Consider the following 23,200-nt stretch of genomic DNA (forward strand, 5'->3'; position numbering starts at 1 on the left):
CACGGATTCCCGGAGGCAGAATGATTGCCAAGTCCATCAGCAGCACAGGGGTGGCTGCAGTGGTCCCCACATCTGGTGTGGGTGCGGGGCTTTTTCTCTGGGGAGGAGGCGCATGGAGAACCGGCAGCGCCCCTGCAGGCTGAGCTTGGCACTGACCGGTGGCCTGGGCCAGACGATCAGGGCTCCGCCCGGCTCCACCAGGGCGGTGGGTGCTTGGGGCTGCTGAGTGGGCTGGCCCTAGGGGTCGCGGGAGGATGGAGCCCGCTGCGCACACAGCTCTGTGGACCTCCTTTCCTTTTCCAGCTCACCTCCTACACCCATTCCCCAGTTTTTGGGCACCTCCCAGACAAACGGGTGTGGTCCACCCAGTCACAGGTCTGCTAGGCGGGGACCTAAATGCAAGCCCAGTCTGCAACACCCCTGGCTGCCCATGCTTGGCGCTGCTCTTTGCAGGGGCTGAGCCGAGGTGCCACCTGGCCAGCTCTGAACACAGCTCCCCACCCAACGTGTGGGCGAGTCACTTGACTTCTCTGAGTCTGTTTCCTTTTCTGTGAAATGGGAATTTCAGAACTTCTCAGGAAGCTCTTATGAGCATTTCCTGATGTCAACTGTCACTGCCGTTTGGCTGGATCCACGGAGTCACCTGTTTGCAGGACCTTTATGGTTATGATGACCTATCTTAAAGGAGACACCACCACACCCTCCTCCCCCCCACCTTAGCTGCTCTCCCTATACCCTCCCACCCAGGCCCTCACCTCCATACAATCCCCCAGGACGAACTCGTAGATGATGAAGGCGATGAGGTTGCCGCTGGTCATCTGTCCCGAGATGACGAGGTGGCCTCCATAGTAGAGAATACTGACCTGGACCACCAGCAGCGTGAGCTGGGGTAAAGGGAGAGGGTTGGGTCACTTGGGCCTTGGCTCAGACCCCACCCCTGTCTCTCAAATCCCTAAATCCCAGGGAGGTGGGGACACAGGGAGATGAGAGCAGCCCTTGAGGTCTCTGCACACACAGCCACAAACTCCAATTCCAGCCATTGGCACGGAGGTCTGCCCCACTGTGGCCTGTCCCTCAGGCCCTCCCCTCCCCCTGCCCTGGAGAGGTTCCCCACAAAGGCCTCCAGCAGGGGTAGGCTGTGGGCTTGGCCTGAGAACAAGGCTTCCTTTGTAAGGTCCTGGCATACACACACCACCCCAAGCTCCTCAGCTGGCCAAGGAGAGCTATTAGTCCTCATTGGGAAAAGCGCGGCTCAGAGAGGTCGCTAAAGCTACACAGCCAGCTGGACAGAGTGGGACAATGAGGTCTGTTTCCTCCCAGCTAGGCTCCATGAAGGAGGGGCTGTGTCTGGGGTACCCTTGCCCCCTGCTGCTCATGGGGGGTGGTCTGGGAGATGAATGGATTGGTACTTAGAACAACCCACAAACGGCCCAGGGCCACAGTCTGTCTCACCCCCAGCTCAGGATGAGGTCAAGTCTGGACCACAGGTACCTTTATGGATGCTACAAAATGTACCCCTGGTGGGGAAAGAGTGCAAGAGGCTTGGCAGCTCAGCAGGCCTCAGCTCCTTCTTCCCTCTGCCCCCACCAGCCACCTCTTAATGGGGCTGCGTTCTCCGGGAGGGCCCGGGACTCATCTAGGGAGTGTGAGGCTGAGGCATGAGACCTGCCAGAAGGTGGCCTAGGTGGGCCCCAGGTGAATGAAGAAGGTCCTACCCTTCCTACCACCTATGCCCCAGACAGCAGAGGCGCCCAGAGGACATGCACCAGAAGGCTGCATTCTTTTCTGGAAAGATCTCTGTGCTAGTTTGACACCAGCATGTGGGGATCTGGGCCAAGGTCCTGGATGGAGGGATTCCCCAGTTTGCATCCCATTCTCCACATCAGGCCTGCTGGCCAGGGGCACGTACCCCACTGCCCCAGACATAGTACATGTAGGCAGCCGCCTCCTTCCGGTTCAGCTTGTACACCTGCTGCAGCTTCCGCAAATACACCTCTGCCTCCTCTTCCTCGTTGGCAAAGCTGCGCACAGTCTTCATGGCGCTGATGGTCTCCTCAGCCGTGTTGCTGGCTCTGGCCAGGGCACTCTGGACCTCCTTGGAAAGTCTCTGTGGGCAGGAGGGGGACAAGGAGGAGACCCCCCAAACAGACAGCCTCACTGTGTGCCGGAGCCCTAGGCCTCTCTGGACCTTTCTCCCTTTCCATGGTGCTGCAGGAAGTCCCCAGATGAAAGGAGAAGGTCTAGTTCCACTCCCACCCTGTCTCCTCCCAGTTGAGAACAGGCTCCCACAGGGCCCTCGGATTGCTGGCCCAGCTCCTGGGGGGTGAGGGGCGATCTTTAAGTCATCTTCAGTTCTCAAAGGAAGCCACTCATGACTGTGGGCTGGGAATTCTTTCAGAAAAGGAGCCTCAATCATGATCCTGTGCTGGCATAAGAGCAGAGAGACCCTGGACAGTTGCTCAGGTTGTATGCCATTCGAGAAATGCCAGCTTTGAAGAAGGTACTGTTGACATCATCAGCATAAATTAGTGAGAGTCTGAGGGTTGGCACAGAGATTCCAGAACTCCCAGCCAAGTTCTGGACAGCAGTAGAGGACACACTTATGAAACCTGCCCCTGCTGTGTACCTATGATCAAAGGTAGATGTTTGAGGAGTGGTCCCAGGTGAAGGGCTCTGGAGGAGACCCTGGGTGGAGCTGTGCTCATCGCTCTAGTCAACACACTCAGAGCCTCAAACCAACCTGAAGAGCTGCCTGCGAGGCCCGGATGGGATTGTGTAGCAGGGTGCCCCAGGACCTGTGTTCCATGCCCAGGCCACAGGAGGCACACAGGGTGCTGGGGTGCCCAAGGGAGCCTCACTGTGCAGCTGTGTCTGGCTACGGAGTTGAGTGTGGTCTGTGGGGATGACTCGCTGGCCATATTTAATACAATCTGATGTGAGGTAGACAAGCTACGTAGAACTTCCCTGAGGCTCTGCCCATCTATATGTGACAGCAGGGCCCAAGGCACAGAATGGGGACTCCAGGGGCCTGCCCACATCCCAGGGGACACTGGGACAGTGGCCCTGTCCAGCAGGAAGTGGGGGTTGGGAGCAGAAGCCCAGACTCCAACTCTTTGCCTTCTCTACTCAATGAGGAAACTGGTGGGCTTGTGACTCAGGACTGTGGGGAAGAGACCCTTCCCCTGTGGCTAGAGAGGGTCATGGGAACTGGAATCATTTGGGACTGGGAAGGAGATGGCTTCCTTCACTATCCTGGCCTTAGATCACGAGTTCCAAAGGTTCCCATGGAGCTGGGGACAGTGATCTCTCCAGCAAGACCTAGTCCATCATGTACCAAAGCCTCTGCTCAGCAGCCCTCCCATGGGCTGGGACCACTGGGGAAGGGGCTTCTGCAGCTGTCACGCTCACAGGCCTGCCTATCTGGACCCAGCCTTATCCCTTAGGACTCACAGGCCTGCTTCCCAGCAAAGGCAGGGGCAGGGGGCAGCTGGAGGGGCCCGAGCCCCCTCACAACCCATAGGAAGAGTGAGCTGGTGGCTCAGAGTCCTTGCAAGACCTGTGCCTTCGGCCTGTCACCTCCTCCCTTATCACCTGTACCTGCCCCTCCCCCATCACTGCAGCCTTGCTGGCCACCTTGCAGCTCCTCAGACACCAGGCCCATCCCCTCCTCAGGGCCTTTGAACTGGCTGTGCCCGCTGGCACTAGACATCTACCTCCTTCTGATCCCTCCCAGCAAGGCTGTAACTGCTACTACCCGCACTCAGTCTCTATCTCTTCCCTTCCTGTTTCTCCTCGGCACTTGCCATCTCCCACGGCCCTGGGAGACTCGCCGTGATCATCACTTATGGTCCATCTCTTCCACTAGAACGGGAGCTCCAGGAGGGCAGGGCCTGCCTGTTCCACTGATGCCTCCCAGGCCTGCACATTGTAGGTGCTCAATGACTGTCTACCTGACGAGCAAGTGGATAAATGAACATAACCCAGCCTCCAGCTGGCCGTCACCAGGGCTCAGACAGTGGGGCCAGGCAGGGCCTACCTTGTAGTACTTGCCATAGATGTTGGACACCATCATGATGATGGGGAAGCCCATGAAGGTGACCAGGGAGAGCTGCCACGAGAGGCTGAACATGAAGACCACCACGCCCGTGACCTTGACTGTGTTCCTCAGGAAGATGTTGATGTTCTGGGAGACCAGGTCGCTGACCATGGTGGTGTCCGAGGTGAGGCGGGAGATGAGGTCCCCTGGAACACAGGCAGCTCAGCTCCCGCTGCAGCAACAAGGGCCACTGTGGTGGGCGCAGGGGACACTAAGGGGCTCCTGACGCAGACACTGGGGAGTCCCTGTCTTCTGGGTGGGAGGGGGAAGGCACTCCTTGAGGGCTCCTGGGAGCCCAGACCTAGTGGCCAGCATGGTGAGTAAGCCCCATGCCACCCCATCGTATAGGGGAGGCGAACTGGAAAGGGGCAGCAGTCCTCTTCCCCATGGAGGGCAACAGTCAGTGCTGGGGAGGGGGCGAGAGCAGTGCCTCTTACCTAATGTGGGACACTGGGCCCAAAGCCTGGCAGCACCTCCCAGCATTGGGGACTGAACCTAGGGCACTTCTCCACTGAGCCACATCCCCAGTACTTTTTATTCTTTATTTTGAGACAGGGTCTCACTGAGTTGCTGAGGCTGGCTTCAAACTCACGATCTTCCTGCCTTGGCCTCCTGGGTCACTATGATTACAGGTGTGTGCTTCCATGCCTGGGTCTGTTAAGTTACTGAGGCTGGCCTCAGCCTCCTGATTAACAGGTGTGTGCCCTGCACCAGGCTTGGCACTTACAGTTATTTTTCCCATTTCTCAGAGGAGAAAACAGGCTCTGAGAGGTTAGTGGAGGAGCCAGGGTTTGGAGTAGCCTGGTCTGTCTCAGAGCTTGGGGTCTTGGCTGGACACCAGATTTCCATTGCTGCTCTTGTCTGTGTCCCACCCACTCACCCCCACAGGTCACAGGCTGGGTAGTCCTGGCCCTTGTGGTTTCCACAGGGCCATGCAAAGTGAGGCCTTGGCTCTAGCAGGGACCTGGAGTGGCCTGGCCAGGGTCCTATGGTGGCTACAGCTCACATCAAAACCTTGGTGGGTAGACCAGCTCTCCAGGGCTCAGGCCAGGCCAGCAGTGCCAGCCTACCTCTGGGTGCTTCCACCCTGAACTTGACATGGGAGCAGTGGGCCTGAGCCCACTATGTACCCAGGTAAGCCCACCCTTGCCCACATCACCAACAGGACCAACCTGTGCGATTCTCGTCAAAAAAGCTCGTCTCCTGAGACACCAGCGAGCGGAAGAGACAGTTCCGGAGGCGAATGTTCAGTCTGGCAAATATGAGGGTGAAAATGCCGCCCCGAATACCTGCGGCAAATGAGCTAATTGCAGATAAGAGATGTTATAGCATCGCGTCCTTCCGACTGCGACAACCACCACCCGGCCGCCCCTCCGCTGCTGGCAGGACAGCAGGAGCACTCAGCCTTAGGCCACTGTCCAGGGCTGGCACTGTGGGGGTGTCCCTCTTTCCCTGAGGGAGCTCCCCATGAGGGCAAGGGCAGGCAAGGGGCCCAGCTCTGCCAGCTGACCCTCTCTTCCAGAACAGCACACTGAAGCTAGACCTTCTCTTAGGCCTAGGTTCCTGCTCAGAAAGCAGCAAGGGAGGGAAAGGGGCACCCCGAGGACCAAGACAAGAGGGTGCAGCACTAGGATATGGTCTGATCACAGGGACGAGGTTTCTAAGCCAGTTTGGGAGCTGGTCACAGGCTGTCGGACAGGTCCCAGAGGTATTTCCAGCCCACACTTTCCTTGAGAACTGGCCCTAGCACCCCTACAACCCCCGTCCAGGGATACAGGCCTGGGGCATGCGGGGCAGGGCAGGCCGAGTGGCTACCTGCCGATGGCCAGCAGACAGACGACAATGACAGCAGTGCTGAACTGGTCCATGCTCTTCTGGATGACGATGCTGTCGATGGCGCGGCCTGTGTAGTAGGGCAGGAAGGTCTCGCCTGGGGGAGGCAGGGCGGGCTCAGGGTGTCCGTCTGCAGCAGGAGCCCACACCTGCCTGCTCTGCCCGCTTCCAGGGGCTCTCCTCTGGGTAACTCTGCTTCCCACGTGGGGCCCCGGGCTGCTCACTGTCCCCCCCCACCTCACAGAGAACAGGGACACGGGAGACACTGGCTCTGACCACACAGACTGGGTTGATGTTAGCAATGGCCACCAGGCATGGAGGGTGGTGGCCAAGGGCACATGTGGTGATGGTCCCTTCCCTTCACGGCAGGCCATGGCATCACCCATTTCTCAGCTGAGGAGCCACCCAGCAGGCAGTGGCTGGTGGAAGCCAACTCAGATTATGCTCTTCTCCTGGGAAGACCCAGGAAGGGGCTGGTGTTCTGGCTCCATGCAGTGCTGATCGTTGCTGCCCCACCCCTCGTGGTGGGCACTTCACACCTTGCCAGATGACTTCTCACCCTCTTGTCATCCTGTGGCTTCACGACAATCCTGGAGCCTCAGAGAGGCTGAGTCATTCGTTCAAGATCACATAGGAAGTAAGGGGAAAGACTGAGACTTGACTCAAATTAACCTCCAATACAGGGCGTCTTCCGTTGTCCCTTCCTGCTAGGTTCTGAATGTGTCCCCCAAAATTCAAAGCTGAATTTAATCACTAATATGACAGCATTACGGGCTGGGGCCTTGAAGTCCTCACGGATGGGATTGGGGCCCTTCTGCCTTCTTCCATAAGAGGACAGTATCCCTCCTTTGGAGAAGCAGCAATGTGACTCTATCTGGGAGACACAGAGATGTCTCCTCACCAGATGTAAAGCCTGCTGGAGCCTTGATCTCGGACTTCTCTGAGTGGTGAGAAAGGCATTCCTATTGTTCATAAATTACCAGGCTATGGTATTTTGTTACAGTAGCACAAATGAACTGCTAAGACACCTGCCCCCCAGTAACCTGGGATGTCCACTCTCACGGAAAAGGTGGACACAGAATGTGGATGGCCTCTCTGGGCTGGGTCCCTGCTTGTCCCAAGACCTGTTTTTACTATACTCTTTCCACAGGCAGAGTTAGGGTTGAGGCTGGGCATGCAGTAGGTGATCAATAAAGGTCAGTGAATGAAGTCTGGGCAGGTGTGGATCCTCAGCCCTGGCCCACTCTGCTTAAGCTGGCTGCCAAGTTCCTGTGGTTCTAGTGCCCTCTGCTGGATTTGGCAAGAACTACAAGGTGAAGGCCTAATGGGCTTCAGACCCCAAAGTCTTCAGCCAGATGGGGCCTCCAACCGCAGCTGCTCAGTGCTCAGAGTTGCAGTTCTGACTCAAGTTTACCCACAGAAAAGGCATTGGTGAGCTCCAACCACAAGCATCGATGATAACGATGACTTTCCTGGGTCCCAGGTGCTGTGTGAGGCATTATGCAAACTACCTTTTCCTCTGTGGAATCTGCACGAGAATCACGTGAAACTCCAAATCCTGCAGCTCTGATTTGGGGATATTTTCAGAGTTCCATCGCCCTCACTGCTCTCACCGCCTCCACCTTGCTCCAAGTTGCCAATCTTGCTGCACCAGCTCAACAGCTGCTCCTCACCCTCCCCCATGGGCCTGTCCTCCTCTGTAGACAGTGGCATCCTGCTAACGTGACTCAGATGGTTCCCATCCTCTGGCTCCCAACTCAGCCAAGGTAAAAGCCAAAATCCCCTGCCCCACCTAGTTTTTAAATTTTTTAAAATTTAATACTAGGGACTGAATCCAGGGATGCTTTATCACTGAGCTTCATTCCCAGCCCTTTTTATTTTTTTGAGACAGAGTCTCAGTAAGTTATTTAGGGCCTAAGTTGCTGAGGCTGGCCTCAAACTTTCCATTCTCCTGCCTCAGCCTCCAAAGCCACTGGAATTATAGGTGTGCATCACCACCAAAGCCAAAGTTCTTGCAGTGACTCACAACAAACCTATACCATAGGGTCCCTGGTGAGCAACCTGACTTTCTCTCTCTTGCTCACCCTGCTCCACTCTGCCCCGGCTATTTCTTTCTTTTTCTTTTCTTTTCTTTTTTTTTTTAAAGAGAGAGTGAGGGAGGAGAGAGAGAGAGAATTTTTAATATTTATTTTTTAGTTCTCGGCAGACACAACATCTTTGTTGGTATGTGGTGCTGAGGATTGAACCCGGACCGCACACATGCCAGGCAAGCACGCTACCGCTTGAGCCACATTCCCAGCCCTGCCCCGGCTATTTCTTGGGCCAGCAGCCACCCTTCCACCAGGACTTGGGCACAGCTAATCCCTCTGCCTGGAGCACTTTTTTTTTGGTCTCGGGGATTGAACTCAAGGATACTTGACCCCTGTACTCCTGAGCCACATCTCCAGCCCTATTTTGGATTTTATTAGAGACAAGGTCTCACTGAGTTGCTTAGTGCCCTGCTTTTGCTGAGGCTGGCTTTGAACTCACAATCCTCCTATCTCAGCCTTCCAAGACACTGGGATTATAGGCATGCACTACCATGCCCAGGTGGGACATTCTTATCCCAGATATCTGCTCCCTTACCATCTTTAAGTCCCAGATGTCACCCCATGATCCCACAGGGCTAGTATTGTTATTTTTCCCATGGAAATGTACTCTTTCCACAGAAGAGGAAACTGGGGGCTGGGGATGTGGCTCAAGCGGTGGCGCTCTCGCCTGGCATGCGTGTGGCCTGGGTTCGATCCTCAGCACCACATACCAACAAGGGTGTTGTGTCCGCCGATAACTAAAAAATAAATATTAAAATTCTCAATCTCTCTCTCTCTTTAAAAAAAAAAAAAGGAAACTGGAGTTCAGAGTGGTGAAGTACTTACCCACATTTATGTACCTGGACTGCCAAGAATCCACATTTAAGAATCCCAGTTTATAGGTGGGATAGAGCCTAATGGTAAAGTGCTTGTCTAACATGCGTGAGGCCCTGAGTTTGATCCCCAATAACGTAATAAAAACAATTTAAAAAATTCAAAACAATGTTAGAATACCCATTAAAAAAAGGAATCCCAATTTAATAGGAAATACTCAACACAAACTAGCCTTTTTTCCCAATGGGTGATGGGTTGGTTTTGGTTTTATTCTTTTTTCCTGTTTTTAGATTATGAGGATACAGAAAAAGCTGGGCATGACTCAATGCCCTCGATTGAAAAATAATGATCAATTTCCTGACATTTGCTGGATGATCTTGCTAGTCACTGTGCTTTCTCTCATCTAGTTCCCAGAGTCTCACCTAATTCCAGCAGAGGCCCCCCCCATTTCAGCCGGCCAGGGTGGCTCTCTCCTGTTATCTGCCCACCCTCTGAGACTGAGGTAGGAAGATCTTGAATTCAAAGCCAGCCTCAGAAACTTAGTGAGACCATGAGTAACTCGGTGAGACCCGACTCTAAATAAAACACAAAATAGGACTGGGGATGTGGCTCAGTGGTTAAGTGCCCCTGGATTCACTCCCCAGTACAAAAAAAAAAAAAAAAAAAAAAAAGCCACCGTTTCAGTGTGGAAATCTGAGATCAGAACTTTCTTGAAGTTCTCTGAATTTGGGGGGCCTGAGCCCAAGTCTGAGCCCTTGACCTTGGTGCAACCCCGCAGGCTGGCAGAATCTGTGTGGCAGTCTTGTAGGACGCTATATTGCCTGAGCACAACCAGCTGACACAGGGTACCAGTGAGTGGGGAGATGAGGTGCAGACAGGGGTGACATCTGCCTGCTGTAGGATAGTCATCCGCTTACCCACTGACTCAGGGAGCTTGTCCCTGTGCTGGGCACTGGAACCCCAGTGAGTCAGGCCTGGCGGGAGGCAGGAAAGTGTGTAATTCTTATGTCACCAGCATACAATCGAGTGCAAAGAGCCACGGTCACAGATCTGAGAAGGCTTTTCAAGGAGGGATGTCCAGGCCTTGGAGTGCGACCAGGAGAAACTGCTGGTGGAGTGGAAAGGGGTTCCCTGACACTTGTCACACATATTACTGCGAGTGTTCTGTGTGCCCAGAATGTCCCAGTCCCCCATCAGCTCACTGGCCTTCACTACCACAGGAGTGATGGGACTATCTGCCCCTTTGACAGACAAGAAGGCTGTGGCCGGGGCCCATCACACACTGTGAGGAGCCTGAGACAGTGGAGGGCAGGCAGCAAGAGGAGGGGCTACAGAATCGGGCCAGTTCCAAGTGTGGCCTGTCTTCTTGGAGAATGTCCTGGTTTTTCTTTCTGGTGCTGGGGATTGAATCCAGAGGCACCCAGAGGCTGGGTTACATCCCTAGCCCTTTTTTTATTGAGAGAGAGAGTCTTGCTGAATTGCCCAGACTGACCTCCAACTTACAATCTTCCTGCTTTAGAATGCCAAGTCACTAAGACTATGGGCACGAGCTGCTGTGCCCAGCTAATTCTGGGTTTGTCTCTATCCCAGGCTCAGATCTGGTGAATTGAAATGCTGAGAGTCATAACAGCCAATATTCCCGTGTGCTCATCATGATGGCCAAGCCCTGTGCTTAGCCTTTGTCCTATCTGTTTTTATTCAAGTTTTTCAAGGCCTTGAAATAAGAATGCTGCTAGTCCTCATTCCATAGATGAGAGAAGTGAGGTTGAAACAGGTCACACAGCAATTCAGGGAGCAGTGCTGAGGTTTGAACCCAGGCCTTACGAACCTCAGAACCACAGAATTTGGAACCTGCCATTCTACCTCCCCGCCATGGTGCTAGAGTGGGCTAGACCCAAGAGGCAGCATGTTGACCTCAAACCAAGGCACAGTGGCACATAAGCAGAGGTAACTAACATAAAATTTTGCAAAACAATGCTTCATCTTATCTCAGGCAAGGTACCCTTAAGTTTTCTATTCTATTTTGTTTTGTTACCAAAAAATGCTTTTGGCCCAGCAATCCCACTTTCCGGAATGTATTCTTTAGATAGAGCCACATTCACAAAATGTGTATGAACAAAGTTATTCATTTTGAGAGGAAAAGCCCCCAAATAACCCAAGAGCCCAACAATGAGGAGACTAGGATGCAGTTGCAAGATGCAGCTGAAGGGCAGAGATGCAGGATGCATTAAGGGAACGGAGCCTGGAGCTCAGAGATCAGGGGTGACATGCTTTTAGGTGCTTGCTGCCTAGGGAAACACTGGGAGTAAGAAAAGAAAGGTGAGAACTTGTTTCCTGCCCCCAGGAATTTTCTAGAACATTCCCCCAGAGTTAGTCCTGGGCAGGAAGATCAGGATAGTCAGGAGTAGAATTAGGTAGGAGTGAAATTCTGGTTTCCTTCTCTTAGCACCTGGAAGTTCTACCGGGTAGGTCAAACACTGAGCCCTCAGCCCTTGTGTGACCTGGGCTGCACCCCAGGCCCTCACTTACCCAGAGCCGCCATGATGAGGAAGAAGGAGGCAGCCACAAGGAAGGCCACATCGGGCTTGGTATAGGACAGCAGCTTCTGTAACGTGGCCCCTGATGCCTGCTCGGCTGTAGGTCGGGCCTCCCTGTGGAAGCCCTCAGCCTCGGTGGCCGCCCCTGACTCCAGGGACTCGGCGTCTGGCCTCACGGTGGACAGCAGCCACCAGAGCAGGAAGGAGGCGGCCAGCGAGACGTACGTCCACACAAACAGGGCCCAGAACCACGGGTCCCGGATGGGCCTGCGCACTTCAGAGAAAAGCAGCAGCTTGACCATAGCGTAGATGCCCACCAAGAGGCACACGAGGGTGATGACAACCCACGAGGCCCGCAGCCGCCGTGGCCCCAGGGCACTGTTTTTGGCCACCCCGATGGTGGCCCCCAGCAGCAGGCAGCTGCGGTACAGGCAGGCTGCCCAGAGGTCCAGCACCGAGTCAAAGATGTTGAAGTGACGGATGTCCTCCAGCAGGCTGCGGTCAAGGTGGCTGAAGGCATAGATGGCCGTGGTCACACCGACGTCCATGCTCATGAAGGCCAATGTCACCACCACTGCCTTCCATAGCCTCATCCTGCTGGTTGGCTGCAGGCAGGTGCCAAGGGGCAGGCACCAGGGGCAGGCTGTCAATCACGGGGGCAAGGCCATCATGGTCTACAGGGCAAGACTGACCTATGGGGCAACAGCAAGCATCAGGCAGGGGTTCAAGTTGGTACTTTCTGGCTATATGACCTTGAGCAAGTCACTTGGCATCTCTGAGCCTCAGTTTCCTTATTTGTAAAGTGGCAATAACAAGAGTGCTGACTTCCCAGGGAGCTATGACGCTTCCATTCACTCAAGGAACATTAATATTCCCACCTGCAATAGGCCAAGCCTGTTCTTTGGGTTGGGGATTTAACAACGAACAAAAACAACAGATCCTTGCTCTTGTGAGATGACAGGGTCATATGGGAGATATATTAGTAAGTAAATGGTATAGAATGTTGAGATTAGGGCTAGGAGAGGAAAGGAGGGGTAAGAAGTGAGGGGCAAGAGGGAAATGGGGGATTTTTACCTCTGGGGGGCCAGGAGAGATCTCACGTTGAGCAAGACTAGAAAGAGGCGTGGATCTTCCGGGAAAGTACTGAGCCCAGCCCTGAGGCAGGAATGAGTCTCACGAACTTGAGGAAGGCAAGGAGGCCTGTGAGCTCAGAGGTGAGGCGTGGGAGTATTTTGTCACCAACATAAGGATGAAGTTGAGATGAAAAGAGTTCTACAAGTGGGCACTGTGGTCATTTTTCATTTTGGCAGTGCTGGGGACGGAACCCAAGGGCTTGCACATGCTAAGCAAGTACTCTGCCACCGAGCCACATGCCCGGCCCTTTTCATTTTATTTTTTGAGACAGGGTCTCACTAAATATGGAGACTGGCCTTGAACTTAGGATCCTCTGACTCAGCCTCCTGAATAGATGGGATTCGGTGTGCACCACCAGTCTTTCTTTTTTTTTAAACATGGAATGCTTCCTGAATTTGCGAATCATCCTCATGCAGGGGCCATGCTAATCTTCTATATTGTTCCAATTTTAGTATATGTGCTGCTAAAGCAAGCGCTTGGTCACTATTTTATTTTTATTTTTTTAGTTATAGATGGACACAATACCTTTATTTTATTTGTTTATTTTTATATAGTGCCAGGGATTGAACCCATTGCTTCATGCATGCTAGGCAAGTGCTCTACCACTGAGCCACAACCCCAGCCCAGGCCACTATTTTTTTTTTTAATTAAAGCATTTTTTTTTTTAAAGAGAGAGTGAGAGAGGAGAGAGAGAGAGAATTTTTAATATTTATTTATTTTTTTTTTAGTTCTCGGCGGACACAACATCTTTGTTGGTATGTGGTGCTGAGGATCGAACCCGGGTCGCACGCATGCCAGGCGAGCGTGCTACCGCTTGAGCCACATCCCCAGCCCCCGAGGCCACTATTTTTAATGCCACTAACTTCTCTGGAACTAGTTTTCTCATTTGTAAAATGTTAGCATGAAGTTTAATGCATGAGCCTCAATGAGTTCTGGGCATGGTGTCTGGCACATAATAACTGTTGCTGATCATCACTAACTATATTCAGTGAGCACAAGATAAATGCTTGTTCGCTTTCCTCCTACTTCAACTAAACCTCTACCTTTAGGAGAAGAGAGAGTTTGAAGTGTTGGGTATGTCTTGCTGGTCTCACTGCAGCCCAGGGGCCTCTGCATCTACTTGGAAGTTTCCAGAACCTCTTCATGCAGCTCTAGGATCTTTTGGTTTTCTGGGTCTTGATGTCTGTTTTGACCTAAGCACATCCCCACACTGGGGGCCTCGGACACAGGAAGCAGGACTGGTGGCCCGAGTCTGCAGGTGGAGCTTGTCTAGGGTGAGGCTGGGTCTGGGCTGTGGCGTGTCCCTGAGAACCAACTCCTGACCTGTGCTTCCTGGAAGGGGGCTTTTGACTGTCTTGTCTGCAAACCGGGCAAAGCTCTGGAGGATGACTCACAAATTCAGGAAGCATTCCATGTTAAGAAAGAAAGAAAGAAAGAAAGAAAGAAAGAAAGAAAGAAAGAAAGAGTAACCAACCAGGTGCATACCTAATCCCATCTATTCAGGAGGCTGAGTCAGAGGATCCTAAATTCAAGGCCAGTTTCAGCACTAAGTGAGATCCTGAAGGGAGTGACAGGAGGGGCAGCTGTGAATTGTGACCATGATGGGAGTATGGCCTGAGAGAGGTCCTCTCCCTATGGCTGAATCCAGGCAGAGGGGATGGACCTGTGCTGTGGAGTGACTGAACCCACACTTACAGCTTGAGAAACTGAGGCACAGAGGAACAAAGTCACCTGATCCATACGCTCAGACAACCAGGCCCAAACCAGAACTTGAGCTGGTATGTGAAGGATCCCAGCACCTGACTCCCTGCCTGCCTGGCACACAGCAGGTGTCCAATAACCACAGCACACAGTTAAGTAACAGCACTTCACCAGCCCAGCCCTGGGCTGTGAGCTTCTGTGTGTTCACTTATAAAATCATCACAACTCTGTGAGATTTGCATGTCATCATCCCCAGCTAGCAGATGAGAAATTGAGGCCCTGAGAAGTTAATAATTTGCCCATGATCACACAGCTGGTGAACAGCAAAGCTGAGATGTAGACTTAGGTCTGTCTGGGCCCAGAATCTGGGCTCTTAATCATCAGGCTAAGACATTCCCCAGTCTTGGGGATTGAACCCATGGGTGCTCTACCACTGAACTCCATCCCTGACCCTTTTTATTTTTATTTATTTATTTTAATTTGAGACAGGGTCTTACTAAGTTGCTGAGGCAGGCCTTGAACTTGAGATATTCCTGCCTCATCATCTCAAGTTGTTGGGCTCATAGGGATGCACCAGTGTACCTTGCTCAACACTTCTTTTATTTTTTAGTTGTTGATGAACCTTTATTTTATGCATTTATTTATATGTGGTGCTGAGAATCAAACCAGGGCCTCATACATGGTAGGCAAGTTCTCTACCACTGAGCCACAACCCCTAGCCTCTAAGACTTCTTCATATATATATATATGGTTGTCCATGAACCTCCATCTTATTTATTTATATGTGGTGCTGAGAATCGAACCCCAGTGCCTCACACATGCTAGGCAAGCGCTTTTCCTCTGAGCTACAACCAATACTTCTTAATATAACAAATGCTAACAGGGTACACTTATTTAAGGAAAAGAGTCCACATCGGTGAGGGCTCAGGCAAAGCAGCAAAGGTGGAAATAATGAGGAGGATAACAATGGCAACAATAATATCTGACACTTATTGATGTTGACATGTGCAAAGCAATGTTCTAAGTGACTTATACATATTAATGCTCACAAGTATCCTATGAAGTAGGTTCTGATATTTCCCTCATTTTACAATTGAGAAGTTTGAGGCAGAGAAGTCAAGTGACCTGCTCCCGGTCACACAGCTCGGCAGAGCTGGGATGTAAAGCTCCAGTATCTGTGTTCTCAACTCCATAGCTCTAATCCTGCAAAACAACCTCTCCAGTGGGTAGGCAAGCTCCCTCAAGATGCTAAGAAGGGGTCTGAGATGCAGAGAGGAATGAGACATCATGGCCCTCAAGGCTTGGCCCTGCTGTTACCCCAACACCTCCAGGCAGATTCTAGTCCATCTCAGAGATGCTGCTTGCTCAGTCAGCTACCGCTGCTCCAAGGAGAGCCAGGGCCAAGTCGGGTCAGGGACAAGGAGAAGGGGTGGGATGGGCAACTACCCCTGGCTGGGCCCTTGCTCTACCCCAGCTGGCTGAGCTGCCAGCGCAGGCTCCATCTGCTGCAATGCAGAGGCCTTGGGGAGTGAGGGAGTGGGTGAGCTCCACTCAGAGCCCAGGAAGGGAAGCTCCTGGCCCAGTGCCAACCTGTTCTCCTGGCCAAACCACTGCCAGCTGCACTAGGTCCTGCCAGTCACCTCAGCCGCTGCCTCGTCTTGGTGGGCACAAGATCCACATCCCCAGAAAGGGGTTGGGGCTCAGAAGCAGGAAAGGTAACAGATCAGCCAGGGACATGAAGGCTGGATTGCAGCCCAGGAGCCTGGCCAGGTCCCCACCTCTGACTCCTAGTCACTGGGGGAGTTCCTTCCTGATGTCCCACAACCCAGGTGGCCAGCTGCCTACCTGGGAGCCCCCAATACTTATCTTCTCAGGAATAAACAAAATTCCAAACAATGACATGGACCCTCTGAATCATGCTTTGCATTTGAGGAAGCTGAAGCCCAGGGAGGACAGAGGTGAGACTTATCCAGAGCCACACAGCAAGCTAAGCAGAGCATGATAGCACCCAAGCTCCCTACCCCCAAGTGCTGAGTCCTTCTACTCCAAGCTCCAGGCTGAGCAGAATCTAACTCAGTTCAGATCAGGTTACAGTCTTCAGTGAGGACAAGTTACTCTGTTATTTTTAAAGTTACTAAGCAGGAGAAGGAAGGGGACAAGACCACAAGCTAAGGCTGCAGGGTGGGGAGGCTGGAGATCATGAGGCTGCATGTCCCTGCCCTCCATCTGCCCGACTCTGAGGACTCAGCTGAGCTGGACAAATGGCTCTGGAGGGCAAACTGTGGGTATTCAGGTGATGTGTGTGGCCTAAGAGACAAGGACAAGGTGGTGGCCAGAGGCCAGGGCAGGCTCCACATGGCCCAGGGCAGACAGGAGCAACTTGCTATGACGCTAAATCCTAAGGAATGGCATTTAGCAAGGGACCCTATCCCCACTGGAGGCCTCATTAAAGACCTTTCTTCCCAGTAGAGGAGACACCGGTTGGGCCTCTCCAACAGTCAGTTTCAGAAGAAGGTCTGGAACAACCAGGAAATAATAAATAACTCTTACTACAACCACAACAGCTACCATCTGCAAGGAGTTACTAGGTGCTAGGCACCTCCCAGCTCTTCACCACCACCCTGGAGGCCCACAGTTACCATGCCCACCAGACAGCTTGAGGAGGCTGAGTGGCCTATGGGAAATGGTTGAAGGCAGAATCAAGAACTGACACTTCACCCTTTTGGGGGTCCCCTACCCAGGCTACTAAGGGATTGCAGGAAAAGGTCCTGACTTGTGTGGCCCAAGTGGCCCCTGTGCACCCCGAATTAATGAGCCTTTTACCCTAATGTGGATTAGCCTTGGGAAGACCCAGTGGCTGCTCAGCATGCACTGGCTGGCCGAGGCCTGTGTGGTGGATGGTGTTGCAGTGATGTGGTGGGATCTCTGGAGGCAGGGACAGTTCTGGGCTGGGCCCATGTGGTTCCATCCTGACTCCCACCCTCACTGAGCCCACTGTGTTCCATGTTGGGCCTGGTCCTCACTCTGGGACTTGGGAAAGTTGCAGCAGGTAACTTGTGGCCTAAGCCAAGCAAACTGGGGAACCCTTCCTATAGCCCTCCTCTTGTCTCCTGGCCCTGGGCCACCTGAAGCAGGGGCCTGGAGGCCATCCCATCTTCAAGGGTGGGGCAGAAGGCAGGTAGTCCATCAACCCAGCTTAAAGCTATCTCAGTTAAAGCAGGCTGGGGGAGGAGGCCTATTTCCACAGAGGCCCAGAAACCAGGGCGGGGCAGGAGCACCCACAGGCCTAACTGCCCAGGAGGGTGCATTAGGAGCAGTTTCAGCCCAAGGGCCATCTGGGAAAACTGAAGGGACTGGCTCTGCCCAAGTGGGCAGGCCCAGGCCACCCCCAGGCTTCTATCATAGCCAGAGAGCTCAGGATCTCTGTCAGGCCCTGCTGTGGGAGGTGGGGAACCCTCAGAAATCACTCCAGCCCCATCCCAGCGGAACATCAGCCTCCCAAGATCCCACCAAAATGCTCTCTTCACACCATTTTCCAGGAGATGGCGTCGCCTCAGGGGTTAAAAGAAATACAACATCCATCCTGCAGGCCCTGAAGGGATGCTGCAGGGATAGGGGCGGTGGGGGAGGGGGCTGGCATCTGCAGTGCCCGGGTCCCAGGTATCCTGGCAGGGGCTCAAGAAGGTTCCCACCTTCTGCCTAGATGCCTATTCCCAACGAGGCAAGGGTACCCATACGCTCCCCACGCAGTGTCCGGCCTGGCGCACTAACCTGGTAGGGTCTTAGGTCGGGGGTCCTCTCGCTGGGCCCTTACCTGGCACCAGGTGGGTCGTAGAGGGGGGCGCGCAGCTGGCTCAGGTCGTCCAGGGCGCAGGTTCCACGCAGCTCATTGGAGATCGCACTGCGAGCTGAGCTTGCTGCGCTCCGCCCGCCGCTGCTCCCGCCTCCTGCCCGCGCTACGCCGCTGCAAGGTCGGAGCTGAGCCTGGCGGGCGCAGGGGCCGGCTGACAGGCGGGGCGGGGCCTCGGGGGCGGAGTAGGCGGGGATTCCAAGAAGGGCGGGGCTCCCAGGGTACGACCTAGCGAAATCTCGCTGGCGGGGCGGGGCCCGGGAAATTGGGCATGGTCTAGCAAACGGGGCGGGGCTTCCTGGCTAGAGGTCTATGAGCCTCCCCGGAAGGCGGAGCCTCTTGGGGCGGGGCCGGGGCTAGTTGCCTGCTCACCTGCGGCAAGCCACGCCCCCATCTGGCTCGCTGGCCTCCAAGCTCTGTGTTCACCTGGAGGTTGCAGGTCCTGCTCAGGTCACCCAAAAGACCTCACCTGCTGGGAACCTGCTCTTTAACAGGTTTGTTTTCTTGTTTTTCCCTGGAGGACAGCCTGTGAACCCTGGAGGGTGGGGGTTAGGATCCTCACTCATCCATGCAACTGTCATTGAGGAAAAAGGGCCAAGTTGCTTATCCCAAACTAACAAATCTACACATTCTGTACGAGGATCGATGCAACCTAAAATATTTACCCATACTTTTTCTTTGAGAGTCTTACACAATATATTGACCATACTTTTTGCATCCTAGAACTAAGGAAATCGACCAACTGCCTGCTTACCCACCAGGACAGCACAGGTAGAACCTGACCTGATAGCTTCAGCTGCAATGCAAGCGTGGTTCTTTTTTAGGCTCGTTACCATCTCACTGTACTGCATTTCCCTATTAAGATTTCCTTAATCTTGTGCCATGTCAGTTGACAATCACCATGACAACGACCAAAGGAGCCCTTAATAGGAGCCAGAGGAGCACTTGAATTCTTAGAAAATCTCCACCCAATCCTAGAAACCACAGGAATATTCCTTTCTTTAATCTATATCTACTACCTGCTCAGCCTCTGGGCTTCTCCTATTCTTTGTCCAAGAATAAAACTTTCCATGCTGCTTGATCAGGTTCTATTCTTTTTGCTGTGTGACCTTGGGTGGATGCCTTAGTCTCTCTGAACCTGACGGGTTCTACGATTCCAAGAGGGAAAAAGGACCTATCTTGGGTCAACATTGGTAACACAATGAAGATAAACCTTGAACAGGTTTGTTTTCTCTTTTTTCCCTGGAGGACACTTATGGAGTGTCTATGGAGCACTATGCATCATACACTATTCTAAGCATTCGAGGAGCTGCTGCTACTTGGAAGGCTGAGGAAGGGGCATTACTGTAGCACAGGAGTTCAGGATCAGCCTGGCAACATAGCAAGAACCTGTCTCTTAAAACAAAGCAAAACAATACAAATAGGCATTTGAGATGTGACACCCAGAAATGAACCAAACAATATCCCCACCCCTTCTGTAGGTGACAGCCTAGTGAGGGAGTCAGACAATACCTAGAAGTAAATGATATATGATAGAAGGAAATAAATACATTTTATGAAGAAAAATGGAATATTATATGAGTTTGGGAGAGGGAAGGCAGCAAAGGTACCGAATGACTGCTGAGGGCCAGGTGTTAGGAATCTAGCTGTGTGTGAAAAGAAAACTCCCAGCTTTTGGAGAGCAGAGAGAAAATCCACAAGTAAATAACAGGATCATTTCAGTGTTGTAAATGAAATAAAACTCAGAGCAGCGACTGGAATTGGCATGGAGCGACTCAAATTGGAAAAACACTTCTCTGAGAAAGGGGAAGGGGAGGGGCTGGGGATGTGGCTCAAGCGGTAGTGCGCTCGCCTAGTGTGCGTGCGGCCCGGGTTCGATCCTCAGCACCACATACAAACAAAGATGTTGTGTCCGCCGGGAACTAAGAAAAAATAAATAAATGTTAAAATTCTCTCTCTCTCTATCCCCCTCTCACTCTCTCTAAAAAAAAAAAAAAAAAAAAAAAAGGAAGGGGAAAGGTGAGGAGGGAGCCACTGCAGATTGTGGGGAAGAGCATCTGGGCTAAAGGAACTGCAAGTTTAGAAGCCCTGAGGTGGGAACTAGCCTGGGCATTGAAGAACAGAAAGGGTCAGTGTGGTCTGTGTGGAAATGAGCCCTGGGTAGGGAATGAGCCAATGCCCAGCAGGGAGCAGGGGACAAGATGTCTGTCCTCAGGCAGAGGATCAGAGCACTCTGAATCTAAAACAGCCTTTGCCGCTCACATGGGACACCTTCATGGAGGGGAATTTGGTAAAGTTCAGAATTTAAAACACTTTCTTTTGAGCAGCGCCTCATGGTGCACGCCTGTAATCCCAGCAATTTGGGAGGCTGAGGCAGAAGGATTGCAAGTTGAGGCCAGCCTCAGCAACTTTGTGAGGTCCTAAGCAACTTAGTGAGACCCTGTCTCAAAATAATAAATAAAAGGGGCTTGGGATGTAGTTCAGTTGTTAAGCGTCCCTGGGTTCCTAGTACTGACCCAAACAAAAACACTTTCTTTTCTTTTTCTTTTTTTTAATTTTTATTTTCTTTTTATTTTTTTTTAACTTTCTTTTCTTTTTAAAGCATTGGATTTTTTTCTTAGTTGTAGATGGACACAATACCTTAATTTTATTTAATTTTATATGGTGCTAAGGATCAAACCCAGTGCCTCACATGTGCTAGGCAAGTGCTCTGCCCCGAGCCACAACACCAAACATGCTTTTGATCAAGTAAGAATTTCTTCTATAGATTAATGGAAAAGTGCTAAGAGATCATCATGAAGACAGCTATTATAGTAGCAAAAATCTGGATATAACCTAAATACCATCCCATAGGGAACTGGTGAGATAATTAGAGAGCATCCCTTTAGTAAAATATTCAATAGCAGGAGAAAAAAGGCACATATGTGACAGAAAGTTATATAAAGGCATGAAATGACCTAAATCTATTGGGGAAAGTTGAGCCAGAATACTGCTTGTGTAAAAATAAAGCAAATATACACATGTATTTGAAAAGAGTATCTTGGATGGATCATTCAAAAAGCATAAGTTGGGCTAGAGATATAGCTAAGTTGTTAGAATGCTTGCCTCACATGTACAAGGTCTTGGGTTCAATCCCCAGCACCACACACACACACACAAAAAAAAAAAAACCCCACAAGTGACAGAGTTGTATCCACATTCAGGTTCTTTTTGCTGTGTGACCTTGGGTGGATGCCTTAGTCTCTCTGAGCCTGTTTCCTCATCAGAGAAATGGGTAATAAAGATACCTATGCACTGGTGTACTATGAAGGTGGAATTTTAAAACCCTGTAAGGTTGGCCCAAGGCACTGGTAAGGGAATAAGGATTATTTTGGAGAATGATGGATGACTCTGAACCTCTACTCACCTAATAGCATTACCAAAAAAGGAGTAAAAACTGTTAGCGATGTAAAACTGAGAGGAATAGGTTGACCTCATCACATTCCATTTCTCCACATGGACGAGTGTGCAGGTTCTCCAGTCCCTCACACACCTGTGCCTCTGTGCAGTTTGTCCCCTCTGCCAAGGACAGGCTTCCCAAATCTGGCCACAGCACCTCCTTCATAGGAGCCCCCGCTTGCTTTTGTTGCACTTTAAACAATCAAAAGATGAGAGCTTGGTAAGGCAGGGCGGGCAAGCCTCAAGGTCAGGTGCATCCAGGAGGCCTCAGCACTGTCACTGTTGTGGCTGCCTTCTCAACACTTTTTCCACTCATCTCCCACTGGGTCCAAGTCCTGTGGGCTGAGGGACACGGCCCTACCCTGAGTCTAGTCACAGAAACCAGTTCAGGTAAGCTGCCACCAAGAACACCTGTGAGTGACTGCTAGTGAGAACAGTTTCTTTTTTGGGTGAGATGTTCTCAAAAACAATTGTGGTGATGGTTGTACAATTCTGTGAATCTACTAAAAAACCTTTGCACTTAAATACACTTAACATGCATGAATCATGTGGTATGTGTAAAATAAATATCAGTAAAGCTGTTATTAAAAATAAGAATATAAAGAAAGAAACATTGTGTACATTTCTTCATCCACAGGAATCAGTATTCCTGGAAGGGAAGACTCAAGACTTCGGCTGGAAATTCCAGGGTACAGACAACTTTCCCCAGACATGAAAGAAAAATAAGGAATCTGAATATTCAGCAGCCATACTCAGGACCATACATCTACACAGACTTAGAGTAAAGTAAATATACAGCAATAAATGCATATATGTGAGGAAGAGGAAGAAAGCAAGCATCAATGAACAAGTAGAATTTTCTAATTTAAAATATGCTATTTCCATAAAATGAAATACTTGGATATAAAAATATATATGAACTCTATGAATCATGTGGTATATGTAAAATAAATAACAGTAAAGCTGTTATTAAAAATAAGAATATAAAGAAAGAAACTCTATAATAAAGTTTGATGAGAGAAATAAAAAAGAACTAAATAAATGGAGAGATATTCCATGTTCATGGATAGCAAGTCTCATTATTATTAAGATGTCAGTTCTTCCCAATTTGATTTTAGATTCAGTATAATCTAAATCAAAATCCCAGCAAATTATCTCATGGGTGTTGACAAATCAATTCTAAGGTGTGCAAGGAAAAGTAAAAGACTTAGAATAGACAATATAATATGGAAGGAGTGTAAAGCAGGAGGACTATTTCCCAACTTCAAGGCTAATGATAAAGCCATAGTGATCCAGACAATGTGGTATTGGTGGAACAGTAGACAAATAAATCAATGGAACAGAACAGAGAGCACAGACCTAGACCCACATGAATACAGTTAACAGATCTTTGACAAAAGAACAAAGGCAACATAATGGAGAAAAGACAGTCTTTTCAACAAATGATGCTAAACTAACTATTGGATGTTTACCTGTATAACAAGGATTCTAGACACAGACATCTAAATACCCTCAAAAAGTTAACTCAAAATACATCACAGTGCTGAGTGTGGTGGTGCATAGCTGCAATCCCAGTGACTGGGGAGGCTGAGGCAGGAGGACCTTGAGTTTAAGGCCAGCCTGGGCAACTTAGTGAAGTCCCAAACAAGTTAGTGAGACGCTGTCCCAAAAATAAATGAAAAGGGCTGGGGATGTAGCTCAGTGGTCA

At 51.1% G+C, this 23,200-nt stretch overlaps 1 protein-coding gene, 1 long non-coding RNA gene and 1 pseudogene across 4 annotated transcripts in view; 1 reads left to right on the forward strand and 2 right to left on the reverse strand.

Moving 5' to 3' along the window:
- The window catches only part of Abcb9 (ATP binding cassette subfamily B member 9), a 41,410-nt gene that overhangs the window by 10,599 nt on the left and 7,611 nt on the right, over positions 1–23,200 (reverse strand). The window contains exons 1-7 of one of the 3 annotated variants that reach the window (XM_005329569.4): positions 18,019–19,975; positions 11,362–12,061; positions 5,912–6,026; positions 5,269–5,399; positions 4,037–4,242; positions 1,910–2,107; positions 756–884 (exon numbers count right to left, since the gene is read on the reverse strand). In XM_005329569.4, the coding sequence (XP_005329626.1) occupies positions 756–884; positions 1,910–2,107; positions 4,037–4,242; positions 5,269–5,399; positions 5,912–6,026; positions 11,362–11,962 (1,380 nt within the window). In that variant the 5' untranslated portion in view covers positions 11,963–12,061; positions 18,019–19,975. Of the gene's footprint in view, positions 1–755; positions 885–1,909; positions 2,108–4,036; positions 4,243–5,268; positions 5,400–5,911; positions 6,027–11,361; positions 12,062–17,975; positions 19,976–23,200 lie in introns of those variants that run through there. The other 2 variants (XM_021729277.3, XM_078039311.1) reach the window with 2 other exon arrangements.
- LOC120892181 (U6 spliceosomal RNA) lies at positions 12,875–12,975 on the reverse strand (annotated as a pseudogene).
- On the forward strand, positions 18,353–22,412 carry LOC144375261 (uncharacterized). The gene is made up of 2 exons (XR_013434869.1): positions 18,353–18,548; positions 22,130–22,412. It is a non-coding gene; the product is annotated as an uncharacterized LOC144375261 (long non-coding RNA).

This window comes from Ictidomys tridecemlineatus, chromosome 2, assembly GCF_052094955.1.
Source record: "Ictidomys tridecemlineatus isolate mIctTri1 chromosome 2, mIctTri1.hap1, whole genome shotgun sequence".
NCBI classification, from domain to species: domain Eukaryota; kingdom Metazoa; phylum Chordata; class Mammalia; order Rodentia; family Sciuridae; genus Ictidomys; species Ictidomys tridecemlineatus.